Source organism: Gavialis gangeticus, unplaced genomic scaffold (genome assembly GCF_001723915.1).
Source record: "Gavialis gangeticus isolate Ggan-Ray unplaced genomic scaffold, GavGan_comp1, whole genome shotgun sequence".
Taxonomy (NCBI): domain Eukaryota; kingdom Metazoa; phylum Chordata; order Crocodylia; family Gavialidae; genus Gavialis; species Gavialis gangeticus.
In genome coordinates, this window is record NW_017729028.1 from 31,172,520 (window position 1) to 31,191,405 (window position 18,886).

Sequence of the window (18,886 nt, forward strand, 5' to 3'; positions counted from 1 at the left end):
ACACAGGCCAGATCTACTGCATCAGGGAAGAGACTGTATAATTTAGGTCTAATATACCTTAGAACACCATAAAACCTGCTAATAATTGACTTAGGGTAGTGATTTTGCCAGAAACCTATTGGTCCGTTCAAAGAATGCTGTCAATCTTACAAGAAAACAGCCTACAATAAAAGGAAGTACTTACAGCTAAGTCTTAAGTTTGCTTAGTAAGTGGATCAATAAAAAGTCAGCAAGTTTGCAGCAAGGCATTTCCTCAGAAATAAACCTGTGATCTTACCAGGCGCTGCAAACACTTAGCAGGGAAATCAAACAACCATGCAACAGAGCTTCACAGGCAATGCCAGCAGTACAAGAAAAAAGAAAAATTCACAGCTTTAAAAAAAAACAACACAAAACTAGAATTTCCTGTTAGATCTAGTTCTGCAGCTTCAACTAGACCAGGATGGAGCTCAACAGCTGCAAGCTTTTTCTCTCTTCGCTGTCAGCAATCCAGCTAGTCAGGAAAAAGTCCCCCAAACTCTTAGACTAACTACTACATCTTGTATTAGAGAAACATTCACTGAAGAAGCTGCAACATATTATTTTTTACTTAGTGTAATTAAGTTCAAGTTCTAGTTTAAAATTGGTCTTCGATGAGCATAATGTCATCCCAAGAAAGGCACAGGAGAGAAAAGGGGGAGGGGGCAAGAGGGGTGGGCTTCCTCTCTTTTCATCTTTGGCATAAAAAAAAAAAAGTCTTCCAATGTGGCTGGTATCAAACAACTCTAAGGTGCCATTCTGGACCAGGTAAGTGGCCTACCTAGTCCAGCACTGCATTTTGGGCTGCATTCAGTACCAAACCCTTCAGAGAGCATAAAACCAAAAACTGAACATGCAGGGCATGCATAAATGAGGCCAGTAGATGTCTAACCTCAGGCAGCAAGTGGTTGTGGCTTATGGCTTGAAACTGGAGGTTGCTATGCTTTCAAAAAGTCAGCCTTGTCAGTGTAACCGCATGTGTTCCTATTGTCAACAGAAATGTATAATCCTTTTACGAATCCTATAAAGCTTTAAACTTCATTGATCTCTTGTAGCAAGGAGTTCTGCAGATTAACTGTGCACTGGGTTGCCTGTATCCCTCAACTGCTTGTTCCGGTATTACAAAACAGTACATGCAAAACCACACTTCACCTTCTCTACTCCACTTATTATTTCACAAGGCACTGTTGTGTCCCTGTTACTCTCCTCGAAACAAACAGTCCACTTTTTTTCAACTTCATGGACATGTCTGGGAATTTAATTATTTTGGTATCTCATCTCTGGGCATTTTCTGTTCCTGCAGATTTTTTTTCCCAAGGGATGGCCAGAACCGAATGCAGTAGTCCAGGTTATGGCACATGGGTATTTTTACAGAATAGCACTAACTTTTTTGTGCATTTCCTATCCTTCTGGTTTTTTTGTTTTTTTTTTTTTGTGTGTGTGTGTGACCTCCTCTGCACACTGAGCCAATGACTTTGTTGAACACTACACGAGGACTCATCTCTGTTTTCCCTCGTATGGTCACAATTTGCCTGTAACCCATGAAACGGGCATTACCCTGGCCGTCCTTCAGTTCTCTGGCATAGTAATCGCTTTTTAATTAAAAAGTTGCATATTTTTGTTGGCAGCTTGGGCAGTCCTTTCAAAATACTTGAGTGCATGCCACCCGGTCTTTGGGACTCACTGGTCCCTATTTTCCAGCACGATCCTTTTTTGGTACCTTTTCTACCTGATAGGGCACCATTTTTACCACCTGAGAAGATCAGGTCCAAAGCAGCCCTCATCCCTCTCTGCAAAAAACCCGGTAAGAAATGCTTAAGCTTCACTAAATAAAAAAAAACCCAGTCCCAGAATGTGGAAGAACAGAATTCAATGGGTTGCTTATTGTTTCATCCCAAAATGTGCTTTTCAGTGGTCATTGAAATCTATGAGCAAAGCTCACCCTGCTCTGGATGGGGTAGGCTGCTTGCAGGGCACGGTGCAAGTTTGATCTAGGCTCTCAATTCTCCTACAGTTCATCTCCTTAAGATTTCTCTCTCAAAGGGATCTTACTTGTTGGTCAGTAGTGACCAAGGTGACTTGAGTAGCACATGCTAATGCCTCCGAAAACAGCACCTTAGTTTTCTTCTGGCGAAGGCAGCGGTCTGGAATAATCGGCCGTTTTGTCCTCAAATCTTTTAGGGCTGCCACATTTCAGGAGCCATGGGAACATGAGACACAGAAGTACCCTCCAAGAGCCAAGGTTGTCCCTGGGGGTGCAAACTGGGGTGACCGCCCCAACAGATTGGGCTGTTGCTGCCTCTCAAGCAAGTAGAAGAGCTGTACCCCAGGAGCTCCAGACAGCTGTGCTGGGGCTGCAGAAACTCTCCAACGTGAATGCAATGCCAGCTCATTCCACCCTCACCTTTCCGAAAGCCCTTTAAAGGCAGTTAAAAGTGCAAAGTTGCTTTATGCCTGCCACTTTCGTGTTGCCAAGCTGAGTGTGCAAAAGCAAACCCCGATGATTTCACTTGCATAAAACCATTCAGGTTTGGACCACAATCAGTCCCGTATGGAACCAAACACTGTTTTTTTCCCCTTATATCCAGGTTAGTTATGGCATCTAATATTACTGAGAGTAAAAGTAACCCTTTCTTATCAGCCAATTTACCTACTTGATAACTGTAGTGGCTGCACCATTCCCTCCGAATAGTTCCTTCTTTGTCAGTCTAACAGAAAGGGATTAAGAGAGTAGTGCGACTATAAAACCACAAATGGGGAATGCAACTAAGGGACACAAGTCAGACCTGATAATACTGTGTGCCTTTATTAAAAGGGCTCACAGCTCTCTGGGGTGCTGGCTTCTGCCAAATGACTGTAAAATACAAGCCTGAATAAACCAATCACCAGGGACCGTGGTTCTCTCCGTTTTAAAAAAATCCTCAATTTTCAGTTAAAAGAAAGTAACTCCAAATCCACATTTTTCCATGATTAAAATGAACCATCACTATCTATCTATGTATTGATATCAATATCTAGTGATGTTTCATTTTAATCATGGAAAAATGTGGATTTGTAGTTACTTTTTTTAACCTAAAATTAGGGATTTTTTTTTTTTTTTTAATCAGAGAAAACCAGGATCCTGCTGATCACCCCTTGCTCACAAGCCTGTACCAGAACAAAATGCAACCAATTCTAAGCAGTGATTCTGAACAAGGGTGTCATGGCACCGAGGGGTGCCTTGAGGTTCTTTCAAGGGTGCCATGGGGTGCTAACACAATGTTAGCACTGGCAGGTGTGCAAACATGATTCGCAAGACAATCCGAGACTGCAAATAGCAGTCTACAGCGTTAAAGTTATTCTGATGTGTTCTAGCCTTTCCAAGCTCTTTGCAAAGGAAGAACTGCACTGTTATTTTGTTGTAGTCAAAGATAGAGTGAAAACTTAAGAGCTGACATTTTCCAAGGGGAGCCTTGAGTCCAAAATGGTTGAGAACCACTGTTCTAATGGTTTAGTTGTCCTACAGATGTAAAAATAATGGTGTACATCAGGGATAACTCCTTTAACAGGACAAAGATAATTACTTTCTGACCCACCTGTCATTTTACACAATGTGTTTTCTGGACAAAATGCCACAAGAAAACCTTAGAAGCTTCCAACTTACTAAAAAATGCAGGTCTTGCAGGCACGTCAACTGTTACACCTTTTTGCCTTTATCGAAATGAATGTACAGTCTGCCCCCACTAATCACAAGACTAACAACATTATGACTAATTCTTGCAACATGCAATCATTTTGATGTGGGCAAGCAAACTTCAGTCCTGACTTCTCCAAGCACACAGACAACCCCAAAAATTAGTCTGGTTAATGCAGCAGACTCCTGTCTGCAAATATGTATTTATTGACACTGGGTAGCAGGAGAATAATGGGATTCTTGAGAGAGCAGATGGGAGAAACTGGGTTTCAGAAAACAAGATCTTTTGGAAGAGATCTGAGAAGGACGAAAAGTTGAAAATTGACACCAAATAATTTTGGAGAGCAACTTTTAGAGAAGGTTGAACAAGTCGATCTATGCTGAAACTTCATTTTTTTTATAGCGACAGCTACACAGGCACTCAAAAATAGTATCGTGGACCTAGCCCCACAGCCTACCTGGCTTGGAGGTTATGCTGTAGATCCTGAAGTTGATCCATTTGTTGTACACGATCAGATTACCAACACTTACTAGCACAGCCGTAATAAAGACTGCTCAAGAGAGTAATTGGATGGATCTCTCTCTCTCAGGTAAGGTCACTCCTGGGTTAAAGAAGACTAGAAGGATAATACGAGTCTGTGTTTCTGTATAAAAGAGTCAGACTTCGCTTATTTGAGGCTTTCTAAGCATTTTAGAAGCCGTGCATTAACCCTCAAATACATCAGGAAAATAGCTATATATCAGATCCACTGTAGAGATTTGGAGGGGGTGAGGGGAGGGAAACATAGAAGAGAGGTTATATCCCAAATTTTCAAAATATCTATCAGCTGCGAGTGCATGATTCAAAACATGAAGAATCCCTCCCCACCCACCCCCCCAAAAAAATTCAGACTCAAAGCCAGTTATAACAATGAAAACTAGACTTTGGAAAGTTCAGTTCCAAGGATCTCAAGCTGGAAGCCCAGAAACTGAGCAACACAAAGCTAAAAGTGAGAAGTTATTGTAAAAGTGAGCTCCTCAAGAGCACAGAACAAAGTTAGAGACGGAGGTAGGGACAGGTCCCAGAAGTGCACGCTCCAAGTGCTCTTTCCGACCGGCAGACAACACGTCCTTGCTTTGAAATATTGTTCTGCAAGTCTACGATATCTTTCAAAGATAAGCTCCTGGACAGCAAACTGCATGTACATGAAGCCTTAGAGCAGCCAGAAAAGTTGAATTTCTGACTGTTTCCCATTTTTAACCCAAAGGCACACAAATCCTGGAAAAGAAATGGCTACAAATGGTAGAAGTGCAGGGGGAAACGAGCCTATTTCATAATATGGAATGAATGGACCCCCCAAACTGACTACTTCCCAAATCATTATAAGATAGCTTGGTCACCAACCTGCTTCACTTTACAGTCCTCTACCTCAAATTAGGACACCCTAAGGTGAACTCCAATGACTTCCCCAAACCTCCTACTCAAGATGTATGCACAACAGTATGGTATTTTCCATCGAATCACAGGCCTGGCCCCTTGGAGGGTTGGCTGGGATGCTGTAGCAGCAATATAGATGTTTCGGTACGTATTTGCTGAGTGCAGATGTGTTCCTTCAACTCTCAGTTGCAGGCAAGTTTATCTAGCTTTCTATTCCACTTCCGGCTGTTAGAAAGGTCTCTTTCTGTTCCTGAAGTAACACACTTTTCACAAACTTTGGAAACTGAGAACAGGAAAGCACCACTTCAGATGATTGCCTATTTTCACCGAGTCGGCCGTAAAGCTGGATTTTTCTGACAGCTGTGGATGGAAAGCTATGTAGCCCAAAAAACATTTACTTGATTTGGTCAATATAAAAACGGGACAAAGACAAGTTGTCTGTGGATTCTGTTGGGTCACATACTTCATGGGGAAAAAGAAGAAAAAAAAAATCACTTTTCTATTCCTCCAACTTTCATCTGATTTGGTTCCAGTTGAGCCTGTCAGCTCAATATTTGGGTCTTTGGCTTATTTAAATTGGGAGGAGAGCTAAAATTTCCTCCTTCAAAAGAGATCCACCTGGGAGTCCCAGTGTGAAAGTCTGACCTTTGATCCCCACTGCGTGAGCTGACTCAGTTCAGGGAACGGAAAGCATTTCCACCACACGGTTGGGTTACCCACCCACAGCTGGCATTTTAAAATATGTGCTCCAAACCCACTGTCAGTGGTTTTCCAACAACAGTTGAGACCAATTTCCAGAACAGATTTCATGGGTCTTGTGGCCAAGCACACAACTGGAGTCAGGAACTCAATAATATGGGTTTTAAACTGTCTGTACCAAACTTCCTGTTTGACTTGGGCAGGTCATTAAGTCAACCCGGTTTCTACTGAAGTCAATAAAAGATCATTTGGCCTTCAATATATTCTGGTTCATATTTCTACACATCACTTACGGCTCGAGAAATTTGCTTAAGGGATAGAACCACCAAAATAACTGAGCACCTATGATTTCAGTGCCAAAAGGCCCAAGTATTTATTGAACATTTGGTATAAATTTCTGCAATTTTAAGTAATAACAATGAATGTATGCACCATAGCTTTAATCAGCCAACCCACCCTCCCTTTCAGCTCACCCTTTCACTATATTTTGTTCTCCTCTCCCCTTTTTCTGCTGAGGGCAAGCAACAGTCTATATCTTAGGCTCCAGGCACCCTGAACTTTGTGGCAGCCCATTTCAAAAACAGCTTTATTTATTACAGTGCCTACCACCTTGCAAAGTGGCCAGGCAGGGGGAGAAAGAAAATACCACCTTGCATAGAAGCCAAGAAGGGCTGAGTGAGTGCTTACCCTTTCCCACCCTTTAGCAACTTGACAAGGATGTCGCAGCATCCCCACCATTGCTGGTCTATATAAACTGGTTGCCCTAGTCAGCCCCATTGATTTATATAAACTGGTCGCCCCAGTTTAAGCATCTCTAATGCAACTAATCTCTCCATACCTAGGTCCCTACTGCGCCTCTAGATCTCTCCAACATGCCAGCATTTCCCTTCCTTTACTGACAAGACACAAGCACAGAGATATGAGAACAGGTCCATGAAAGCTTCATTCTTGTAAAAATGACAAAGAGCTAGTTCTGTGCTCAGAAAACAGCTGTCGTGTCTAAACCTCTGAATTCCCAGAATACCATGTATGAAGAAGACCTGACGAAAAGATTTACCAACTAATGGCATGGTGTATTCCCTGTCCTTTTCCAACGAACGTTTGACCAAGCCTTCACTCCAGCACGAGGCTAGCATTAAGTAATGGTTAATCACATATAGCTCTCAAAGTAACTTCCCAAGATAGATGCATATTAACAACATCATTGGACAGAACAAGGTAACGAAAATGAGTTTCCAAACCCCACATGAGAACTTAACCATTATGCTCATATCTAGTTTGCCAGACAACTGCGTCTGAGTTTAAATGTCTTACCTGGCATCTCCTTTTGAAAGGTTGGTGTTTGCTGGGTGAAGAATAACCTTGTTCGCCTCCACATCCACCACGCATTTTGTATGCAGATCAAGCTCTATGAAGAAATGAGAAAGTGTTAAATGCTATTCCAAAGGTCCATATTTCATACACCCATGTTTCCAGTAGCCACCAAGTTCATCCTGTTTGGCCAGACAGTAAAGGCAGGACTATTGCAAACATCCCTTTCGGAGATATTCTAATGGGATGAACTTAGCCAACTTTGAAAGCATTCATTAACTGCAAAACAGAAAGCAGCATTTGGGTCTTACCAACAAGGATACTGAGATTTCTTTTAGGGAAGTAACCATGTGCGTAGTACCACTTTAGCAGCTCCTCTTGTCATAGTCACAGCAGCTTGCACCTGTTGGAGGGGCAAACTGACCCAAATGCTTGAGCTAAGTTTCCAACCTAAATTTCCCATGCTGCAGTCAAGGCCATGGCTCCTAGTCCTATGGTCACACAGAAAAGCCCATCTCCATTCTCTCTGTAATTGCCCTTCAGGTATTTGAAGACTGTTATCAAATACTCAACCCCCATCAGGCTTCTCTTCTCCAGACCATTTCTTCCTAATTTTCTCCCTGCGTGCCCAGGTGATACTCTTATATTCTTCCCTAGTACTGTGACCAAGTTTTGACTTTTTATAGGAGTCCCTTCTTATTTCAACTCATTGAGGAGACTGCTGTCGAGCCAGGCAGGTCTCCTGTTGCACTTCCCGTTCTTCAGTCATGTTGGGATAGTTTGCTCCTGCATCCTTAAAAGGGCCTCCTTAAAGCAGAGGGAGAATGAGTTTGCCATGATGTTCCCTTGGGAATACGCACTCGAGCACCAGTGCTCAAAAAGTCATTTCTTTAGATGGGGTCAGTGGCTCAGGTACTACGATACCAAGGGCTGCAATAAAAAGCATCCTCCTAATATATATATGCCAAAAATACTTAAGTGAGTCAAAATGTGCTCACACCGAAGCTGAATAACCATTATTCATCATCAGCCTTGCCTTTCCTCCCATCCCTGATTGCTGTCTTTGCTCAAACTAAGCTCATAAGCAAGGATTTGCATTTCAAGTTGTGACGCACACAGCGCGCTTTGATGCGAAAGAAACATGTTTCCATGTATGTGAAGATTTTATTTTATTTTACATGTAGTTCATATAAATGTCTGAACAAGTGACCTAGGCTTGCACATCAACATATGACTGAGCATAAAGAGACAGAAAGAGCGCCTCAATTCAAAAGTGTTGGGATTAGCTTTTGTTGGCTTGCAGAAGGCTGACTGCAATTAGTCTAGTGTGACCCAATCATATAATTGTTCCTTTCTAACGCATGGTACAAGAGCACCATTCAAGGCTGCAGTTTTGTGCAGAACAGCCTTTAGCTAGGCAAATTGCAGAAGTGTTTCTAATATTAATTTCTCTCCTACACATCCAATCACCTTTTACTATGCCATGCCTTCCTGCTTAAAAGAGTTTATATTCTTTATGTTCTCCAGATTTGACAAGCTGAACTATCTTGATTTGGGAGGTAAGTAATTCAACATCCTCAACTTTTGATAACCAGGGCATTTCTTAAAACTATAAAAAAAATGACATAGCTCCAAATCTTTCAGTCTCCTCTGTGCTGTACGTGAGCAAACACTTAACTTCCAGCACCTGCTATTAAAGACCTGTGCCGTGTCTGAGGCTTTGCACTGGCTCATAGTCTTGGCAGTATCTGTACAGATCTCTTTGGGAAGTACATTCAGTGGGTATTCAGGTTGGGGTGATATGATCCCCGCACCCGTTCCTGCCCGGGGCAGGGGGTTGGACCTGATGATCTGTTTAGGTCTCTTCTGACCCTAAGTACTATGATGAGAAATAAGGAAGGAAAAAAAATCCTAAAGTAGGTTAACAAATATATAGTACGCTCTCCTCTCCTGACTGTCGCTACATTATCAAGGCGGACGAGGTTCTTTGGGTAAATCTGACATCTTTTATTAGACCAACTCAAATAGTTGGAAAAATTCTTCTTAGCAAGCTTCTGGATATAAATACCCTTTCAAAATACCTGGTGACACGACATTTTGCAGGCATTGTTGCTGTCTTGTTTTGCTGCCTACCACGTAGTGGTTCCTCATCTTTTTACCTACTGAATGGGGAACAGGGGCAGATCCAGAGGTGGGCAGTGGTGGGGCCTCACCCTCCTTCTGACCATCCAGGAGCAGCAGCAAAAAGGGACTTTAAGTGTTCAAAGAAAGTAATAATCCCCCCGCTCAGAAGCATCTCCATTCCCCTCTTCTTTCCTGCTGTCCTGCTCCAACTGAGTTGTAGGGCTGGGCTCAGGCTGGGACAGCAGTGGCAGGTGTCCCTTGCCAGCCCGGGAGCAGATACAGGGAGGGGAAACCCTTTCACCCGCCACTGCCACCACCACCCAAGGCTGAGCCCAGCCCCAGCAAGGTCCAACTGGAGCTCCCTAGATCCTGGGACACCAGGGGCCATGCGGGGAAGACAGATGGGAACATGCTTCTCAGCAAGGAGGGGAAGGGATCTTACCTGCTTTGGTAAAAGGGGGGAATCCCACCTTATAAATACGCTACACACATGAACTCTGCTTGGGGCGCAGTAGATAAAAGCACCAGTCCTCTGCTAGACTTCGGCTCCCATTCAGCACTTCAGCCAGCTCTAGTTAGTCAAAGAGAAATCCTTTTTTTCAAGGTTTTCAAGAGGCCACTACCACAACATCCAAATGCCGGAGGTAAAAGAAACTCTTAAAAGTTTTATTGGCAAATGATCTTGATGATATCCTGCTATACGCGGTCCACCCTCGGTTTTTACTTGTTTGAATGTGTTGTTAACAACGCAACTTCCAAACACACCCACGAGAACAACACGTCCGTGGATCAAGGTCAAGAGGTATGCACCTATCCCTTAAATGCTGGGAATTCGAGCTTTCAGTGAGATTTGTATAGTTTCAGGTTGCATTATTATGGTCCTTTGGTTCAACAACAAGTCTTTGTATGGACATATTCAAGATTTTAAGGTTTCCTCTACTGAGGAGAGTTAGGCCACGGACAAGACAGCCACAGCGAAATAATTGTAACAACAGCATTTGAATAAGGATTGCTGAGGTTTGGCATGAATCCTAGGAGTCCAGGATTTCATCAGCAGATCTGAATAAAGTTTCCTTTAGGTCTCATTTACAAAACACCCCCTATGATTATTGCTAACCTGCTCTTGCTTTTCCTTACACCCTCAATCTATCATTAATTACACTGCAACAGTAGAAAAACAAGGATTGCATTTCTTTCTAGATGGAAATGTGTAACTCTAAACGGTGATGTATACCACGAGGAATAGAGGCTTTTCCAAACAAAGTTACTTAATGGGAAGAAAACCATAGATGCAATGTCACTGTTTAAAAAATCCATTAAGCAAAGGTGTGAGCTCTCACTGTTTCAACCACAAGCCTTATGCTGTTTGGTATCTTGCCTAAAATCCCAGCACCAGGAGCCACGAAATTACATGGAACTCAATTTTCATCATAAAGTGTCTAACCTTCATAGATGTGGGAAATGGGGAAGAAAGGGGAATTTGAATATGTCACCTCATTCACTGCAAAGGCTCAGCCACCAGAATGCAAAAAAGACACTTTAACAAAAAGGTCTTACTTTTGAAGCCAAATTTAGGATTATTTTTTGAAGCCTGAGTTAACAAAAAAGCTTGATGCCATTAAGTCTACTTGAACCAGACACAGCATTGCAGACAGAAGCACAATCAACTATTTGGTTGCTTCAGTGATAAGAGAATACTACCAGGAGATAGTAATCAGCTGACTACTTTTGGAAAAATATAGTCTCAAATTCTTGCCATCTTAGGAAACACTGCAAGAAATTAAAGCCTTTTCCAAAGGGCGCGCGCGCGCGCACGCACGCACGCACGCACGCACGCACGCACGCACGCACGCACAGAGTAAGGGGCTTGGGATATCTTTATTCCAAAGACAAAAATAGAGAGACAAGCCACCTCTTAACCAACTCCCCAAGTTTTACTTTTTGGAGTTGTAAAGGCACTTAAAAAAGCTGCACGTGAAAGATAATTTTGCATAGATTCATAGAAAATGAGGGTTGAAGGGACCTCAAGAAGTCACATCTAGTCCAACCTCCTGTTCAAAGCAGGAGAAGCCCCAGCTAGATCATCCCAGCCAAGGCTTTGTCTACCTGGGTCTTCAAAACTTCCAAGGATGGAGAGTCCTCCACCTCTCAGGCTAACCCATTTCAGTGTTTCACCACCCTCCTTGTGAAAGTTTTTCCTAATATCCAACCTCAACTTCCCTTGCTGCAACTTGAGCCCATTGCTCCTTGTTCAGTCATCTGCCCCCACTGAGAACAGCCCAGCTCCATCCTCTTTGCAGCCCCCCTGCAGGGAGGTGAAGGCTGCTATTCAATCCCCCTCGGTCTTCTCTTCTCCAGGCTAAATCAGCCCAGTTCCCTCAGCCTCTCCTCACCAGTCATGCCCCCAGATCCCCTTGCAACCATTTTTGTCACCCTCCACTGGACTTTCTCCAATGTGCCCACATCCTTTCTGTAGCAGGGGGCCCACACCTGGACACAGGACTCCAGATGTGGCCTCCCCAGTGCCGAACAGAGGAGAAGAATCACTGCCATTGATAATAATCCCCCCCCCCCCGCATAATGGCTTCTACCCCATCCAGGAGAGCACAAAACAACTGCAGACTCTCCCTGTGCCTGAAGAAGGGGGTTTGTACCCAAAAGCTTGCACAGAACAATTTTTCCAACTATTTAGTTGGTCTAATAAAATATATCACTTCCCCCCAAACAACCTCATCTGCCTGTGTCCATAGACCAACATGGCTACAACCCCTGAAACTTAGGTAAGATGGACTCAAAGCCATACATGCATGCATGCCTGTAACAACTCAAAAAAAGGGGGAACAAGCAGCTGAGAAGCTGAAGCATGCTTTTTCCCCTCCCCACCTTCCCCTTGATTTCCCAAGGTCTGTAGGAGCATCCTAAGATCATGAGTAGTGACAGCCGTGCCCCGCAGACCTTTAGTAGAGCCCAACTCCTGCACAGCTCATCCGGCTTCCAGGGGGTTGGCGAAATTGGAAAGCCTGGCAGGTATCCTTCACGGGCCCTGTTTGCTTTAGGCCCCCTCCCTAGTACAGGGAGTTTGGAGGGGCCGGGAAAAGCAGACAAGATTTTGGAATGGGGCTAAAGTGCCAGCAACTGGAGAGATGTACCAATGCCGTAGCAAAAAATGAAAATCAAATAAAAAAGAACCAAGCAGAGCACAGAAATGCTTTCATGACCCTCTTTTCCACACTGCTAACACTTGCAGTGGTTTGGCAGAGAAAACTCCCGAAAAGCTGAGATTTCCTGAATGTGACAGCTCCTGCACACCCGCTACGATCTGCCATGGCACCCAGGTACCCCACCGTACCCCCCTCCCACCAACACCTGGTTGAGCTAAGCAGCAGGGAGGCAGAGGTGGGGGGCAGAGGGGGCACTAGCATTTCCTTGCCTTCCCCCCTCAGAAGTCTTAAGGGATTGGTCCTGCTGCTGATTTATCAGCAGGGATCTTGGTTTTCTCGGATTTAAAAAAAATCCCTATTTTTTGGTTACAAAAGTAACCCTAAAATCCACATTTTTCCATGATTTAAATGAATCACGCATCAAATAAATCATTTTTCCATGATTTGAAATGAAACACCACTACATACATGAGTGGTGTTTCATTTAAATCACAGAAAAATGTGGATTTGGGGATTACTTTCGTTAACCAAAGATTGGAGATTTTTTTTTTAAATCAGAGAAAACCAGGATCCCTGCTTATCATGACCCAAAGAGGGACTTAGCAAGAACCTACAACAAGCCTTGTCAAAATCCCACCTCTATGCTGTGACACAGGGGAAAAAAACCCCCTAAATTTCCATCGACAGGCAAAGATTCCCATTTTGAAGTTTCACTCTGTAAGGAAAGAGGTTTTTCTCCCAGCCAAAAAAACTGTGTGGTCAGCAGTATTTGACCACAGCAGAAGTGAGGGAAGAAAAGAAATATTTAATTTCTGAAATATGAACTTTCAGCTGATTGGATTCCCCTACGTAAAAATCACTCCCCCTCCATTCTGTGTTTCACAAGAAACTGAAAAAGAATTGGATTCACTCCGCCGTAGTAAATACCGTCTTTATTTTAAGTGACGGTTAAGGAACTGCTTGCCCAATTTACTTTGGTCCACACCTATCCTCCTCATTGTGAAACAGTTATTTATGACTTTCGAGGTGGGATTTAATTCATAGGATCAAGATCCCGATAAATTAGTCAGAAATCTTGGTTACATCACGTGTACATGTTGACACAGCACAGCTACCGTGGAGCACCTGCGACCAGGCTGTATTTCAATGGAAGATAAAATGATCCTAGTACACAGCATTATTTCAAACCATGTCTTACAAACTGAGTAAAAAGTGACCTGCTGGAGTAAAATCTCTATGTCTCCAATTTATCACCTGCCTGGTTGGGACTAGGGTGTCAAGCTGCCTTTTAACACACTTAGTTCAACTAAGAATGGAAGTTCGTTTGTTCGGGGAATTAAAAGACATATTTATGCGGCTTGGAAAAGAAACCAAGCGAAGCATGAAAATGGTTTTAAAGGTATAAACAATTAAGGCTTTTGCTTAAAAACTGAAATAAATACTGCCAGGTCAAAATTGGACCAAAACACAAATGTCCAGAATAAGCTCCATAAAGTTTAAGATCAACAGAAATATCATACTTTGTTCTTGCCAAAAGATTAACATTCCTCGGCAGAGTTTGCAGGTGGAATGTTGCAGTTTTATGCTATCGCACAATAACCTAAATGAGCCATTGAAAAAAAGAGACGGACTAGCTTTTTTCAGCCCAAAGGGGAAAAATGCACAGACAGTGCAAAGTTAATTCTAAAAATTATGTATATGCAGAGTGAGAGAGAGAAAGAGAGAGGAGAGAGGTTTATTTACAAGCAAAATAAAGGACATTTTTAAAAAAAGTTTATCAGCTTAAAGAACTAGCCTTTTTAATGAACTGGAAATACTTTCTGAAACTCTACGTGTCAAGTCCCCCTGCCAACTTTAAAACAACAAAAGTGACTCTTCAGCCATTTCTCTCTGCTCTTCACTATATAGAAAACCCCAAGCTTGCATGTCCATGAATGTGTGTACACATGTCCAGACCAGTGATACCTACACCTGATACCGTTCGGTATGGCAACTAAACTTAAGGAGAGGGGAGAAACCTCTCCTAATTACAGAGCTATGGCAGTGCTAGGGCATTACTTATATACCCACATTTTAAACAAACTTCAATTGAAGTCTGCATGCCCTTTCAGCCTGCCAGCAATCCTTGTTTTAAGTCCAGGCAAACTTCTTTCAAGTTTTCCTGTTATATAACTAGGCGAGCACAATTCATCACCTTCTCAGTTTGAAGATGGCATAATATCTTCCCCCAGAAGCACGCAGGACTGCAAGATCTCACTGGAAACACACCTCAAACTCAAGATGTCGTGTATGCTGGCAAACCCCTATCACAAGAATGAATGACCAAAAGCTAGCTAAAATACCCCTTGTGTAGTCTGCCGTTTGGTTTTACGCAAGACAAAGATCCTAGTAAGTAAAGATATGACATATGCCACGCCGTAACCTTTCTGCCAGCTTTTTCTGCTGCTAAATACACTGTTCACTGTATGAAAACTGTATGCAAGTAAATAAGTCTTGCAAGATGTTGATCCAGGAAACAGTGGACTGAAATAAGTGTGCAATGACAGCAGCCACTGAAGAAAAGGTTGGTTAGGAGTTATACTTGGCTCTTGATACAATGGTGTCCAGAAATCAGAGCCAGAAACCAAGATAATATTGTCTTATGCTGAGCACATCTTATCCGGTGGTGACTGCAGAGATCAGGCAAACATGAAACCAAAAGATCCAGGTAATCCCTTAGAGCAGCAGGTTTCAGCATTGACAGGAGGACACTCACTTAGCTCAGCAATTATTTTCTTTGGCAGTTTGCACAAGCCGTGATCACTCAGGACTGCTGTCCTCCTTGACAGTGCATTCAGCACCCCTACCGCCTTACAGCCCTGGGTGATGCAACTGTATTTTATGTAAAGCCCAAAACTAAGACACCCTATTCTTTACCTATGTGTCACCACATACTTTTCAACAGAGATCCCGGGTTGTTATGGTTTATACTATGACTTTTACTGTACATGCAATTAGTAATCAAGACCAAACACCACACTCTAGCTATTCATGTTTTGGAAGGATAATGGTGAATAGCATTGATTGTGCTTTGGTTATTGTCATCAGGGTGCAACACATGCCACTTCGTTTCTAAAATGAGTTGTGTCATAAGAACAAGATTACTCACGTGTATTATGTTTCTATACGCAGGCAAACCGTTTATGTTACTATTATACATTTCATTGCAAAACACTGCAGTGGGAATGCAACCAACTCCAGAGTTCAGGGCACAGCACGCTGCATAGTTGCTGCTATTGTGCAAAGACACTGAGGGAAATTCCTTCCCTTACAAACAATGCCTTAGGTGGGAGCTTTAACATGCAAGCAAATGAAGAAGCTTTTCTCTTACATTTACCAAACGAGGTGGTATTGGGCTAATCTATCTTGAATGGATGAATGAAGGCCCAAATTAATGTGACATCTGAATACCTGGATTCCCTATACCCATGCATTTCCAACCTGGCACAGATCAAGCCGTTGCTCTGTAAGGATGGCAAGATAAACAACGGCATGCTTTTGTTAAGATTCCTCTAAAACCGAGGCACTGGCACAGTACAGCGTTTTGCACCTGGAAAGATACCACGTACTCAATACCATTTATTTTCAGTTGCAAAAATGTTACGCTCCCGTCTTCCCTGGAGCTCAAGTCATCTCTTGCCACGTTTGCTTTACAATGCATCTCCACATAATATTTAACTGAATCACACTACTTACTTCTACTACAAAGCCCAGCTTGAATGGATGTGACACACTATCCCTAGATACCTTAAAAAACAAACAAACACTATCCATGCTGAAGAGACAGATTGCTATCAAAATCCTGCTTGGAGAAACTGAAAGCTTGGGGATGCTCTCTGGTAAAGCCCAGATTATCAGAATGACAAATGCAACGGCTCCAAACAGTTTTGAGCAACCAAAGAAAATAGTTTGCTAGCACTTCCAAAAAGAAACCAACCATTCTGATTCCCACAGGGTACCACTCTCAAATCAAAGGAGGAGCAGCGACAACAGCTCCCTGAAAGCTTGTGGTCCAGAAACCCCAAGGGGACGGGAACTGGGAAGTGCCCTCAACACCAAGCTGCGGACCCAGCTCTTGTGCTGCCCCGCTATTTCCTTTATACAACGGGGAATGGCTTCAAGAGAAGATCCTGGGAAACCCCTCTTCCCCAAAGCAGCCAGCAGCCCAGCGGTTAGGGCATGTGCACGTGGACAGCACGAGATCAAGTCTCCGCAGAGAGTGTTTTGAACCACTCAGCCAGGGGATATGCAGCGATGGGATACAAGTGACGCCCAGGTTTCACGACTTCGCTCCCTGGGCCGTCCCTTGCAAACAGGGCCGCAAGGTGCAGGGCTGACGCACCTCTTGACACGCCAACTAAAAAACAAGCACGATTATGTCGGGAGCCCAACTTCGCACCATCACGCAGAAGCGCCTTGCCACCGATAACCCCCGTGCATTTTCCTGGGTTCACTGAGCCGGGCTTTTGTTTCAGGCAACGCAGAAACACGCCTGCGGCCTCACAACTGGCCGCCGAGCCCCACAGAGCTCTTCGCCCGCTCCTCTCCCCCGGCACTTTCTTTGCTTTCGCCCCGCGCGCTTCTTGACAAGAGGACGCTCTCAAAGCTCCCGATTATTTCCGTGCGTTTCTCTCGCCCCTTTGCTTTCTCAATGCAGCTGCGTCCCGAAGCAGCAAACGATGCCCCGCGGGCAGGTTTCAACCCCCCCCGCCCCCCAATCCGTGCTTCCTCTTTCCACCAGATTTTTTGGCCAAACCTCTGGGGGGCCCCCCAAGGGGCCGCTTGCTCTGGGGGTGGGGGGGCAGAGGACAGATGGACGAACGCGGTTGGGGCGGACAGAGTGACACGGGCACCCTTGGGGGGGCACAATGACACTCCTGAGGGGGACAGACTGACAGAGAGGGGGTGGGAGGACAGACAGGCACCCCGGAGGGGAGGGGGGGACTCACCGCGTCGGTTTTGGGGGCGGACGCGCACCGCCACCTTCACTTTGGAGTCGCCCATCGCCACCCGCTCCGCTCAACTCGCCGTGTCCCTCCTCCGTTTCCGTCCTACCCGGGAGGTGGGCGGCGCTTCGCGCTCCACGCGCCACAAAGGTCCCACCCCCGTCCCCGCCGTCGGGACTACACTCCCCAGCGCCGCCATGATGGGCGCACAGCCTGCTGGGAGCTGTAGTCCTTCCCCCTCCCCTAAAAGGGGTATGTGTGCATTGCATCCTGGGAGTTGTAGTCCCGCGGGCCTCCACTCGCTCCGCGTGGCGCGCGGCATGCCGGGAGTTGTAGTTCCGCGCCTCCCTTCAGAGGTGGCGCGTTCCCTCATGGGAGTTGTAGTCCCCTAACTTTTATTATTTTTTTAAAATCCCCAATTTTCGCTCCAAAAATAATAATCCGCAATCCACATTTTTTCCCGTGGTTGAAGTGCAACACCACTAATAGAGAGACATGTATATTGCAGTGTTTCATGTCAATCATGGGGAAAAAAATGTGGATTTGGGGGGTTACTTTTTTTTTTAACTATTTTTGGGGGGTTTGGGGGGTTTTTTTGTTTTTTAAATCAGAGAAAACCAGGATCCCTGTGATGCGTTGCCAGAGGCGGGGGGACCCCCAGGCAAGGGTCCCCTTCTCAGGCACGGGCACCCTTGCAGGCTCCGCCACCCACTCGCCACATGCCCTTGGGCAAGTCCCTGGACAGGTCAGCACCGAGGCAGGGAGCGATGAACTGCAGATGCCGGGATGAGACCTGATAACAAAGTAACCCCAAATCCACCTTTCCCCCCCCTGGATTTAAATGAAACACCACTAATAGAGAGATGTGTATATAGTGGTGCTTCATTAAAACCATGGAAAAATGTGGATTTGGGGTTACTTTCTTTTTTTTAACCCAAAAATTAGGGATTTATTTTTATTTTTAAACCAGGCAAAACCAGGATCCCTGATGATAAGGATCCTGTGTGGTTTTGGGAGGAGGGCAGTGCTGGCTGCTCAGAGCATCTGCATGAACCCCCATCCTGGATGAAACGAACCCGTTTCTTCCCCCTCCGTCGGTGCCAACCTGCAAAACCTGGAACAAAGCAGCGGACAATCACGCCTGTAAATGAGTTGGGTATCTGGGTTGTAGCCCTGTTCGTCTAAAGGAAAAGGCACTCGGGACTCGTAGTCGAGATGATGATATCTTTTATTAGACCAACAAGATTTTTGCAAAAAAACCCAATTGTTTAATTGCAAGCTTAGTTTCATAGTTTCATAGTTTCTAGGGTTGGAAGGGACCTGAGCAGATCATCTAGTCCGACCCCCTGCCATGGCAGGAAGAGCACTGGGGTCAAATGACCCCAGTAAGGTGGTCATCCAACCTCCTCTTAAAAACCCCCAGGGTGGGAGCCTGCACCACCTCACTTGGAAGCTGGTTCCAGACTCTAGCCGCCCTGACCGTGAAGTAGCGCCTCCT

The 18,886-nt window shown here is 44.5% G+C and overlaps 1 protein-coding gene across 1 annotated transcript in view; it reads right to left on the reverse strand.

The window, feature by feature from the left end:
* The window catches only part of KIF13B (kinesin family member 13B), a 200,729-nt gene extending 183,223 nt beyond the window's left edge, over positions 1 to 17,506 (reverse strand). The window contains exons 1-2 of the mRNA XM_019520900.1: positions 17,392 to 17,506; positions 7,122 to 7,215 (exon numbers count right to left, since the gene is read on the reverse strand). Coding sequence (XP_019376445.1) covers positions 7,122 to 7,215; positions 17,392 to 17,446 — 149 coding nt within the window. The 5' untranslated portion in view covers positions 17,447 to 17,506. The remainder of the gene's footprint in view (positions 1 to 7,121; positions 7,216 to 17,391) is intronic.
* Positions 17,507 to 18,886: the final 1,380 nt, after the last annotated feature.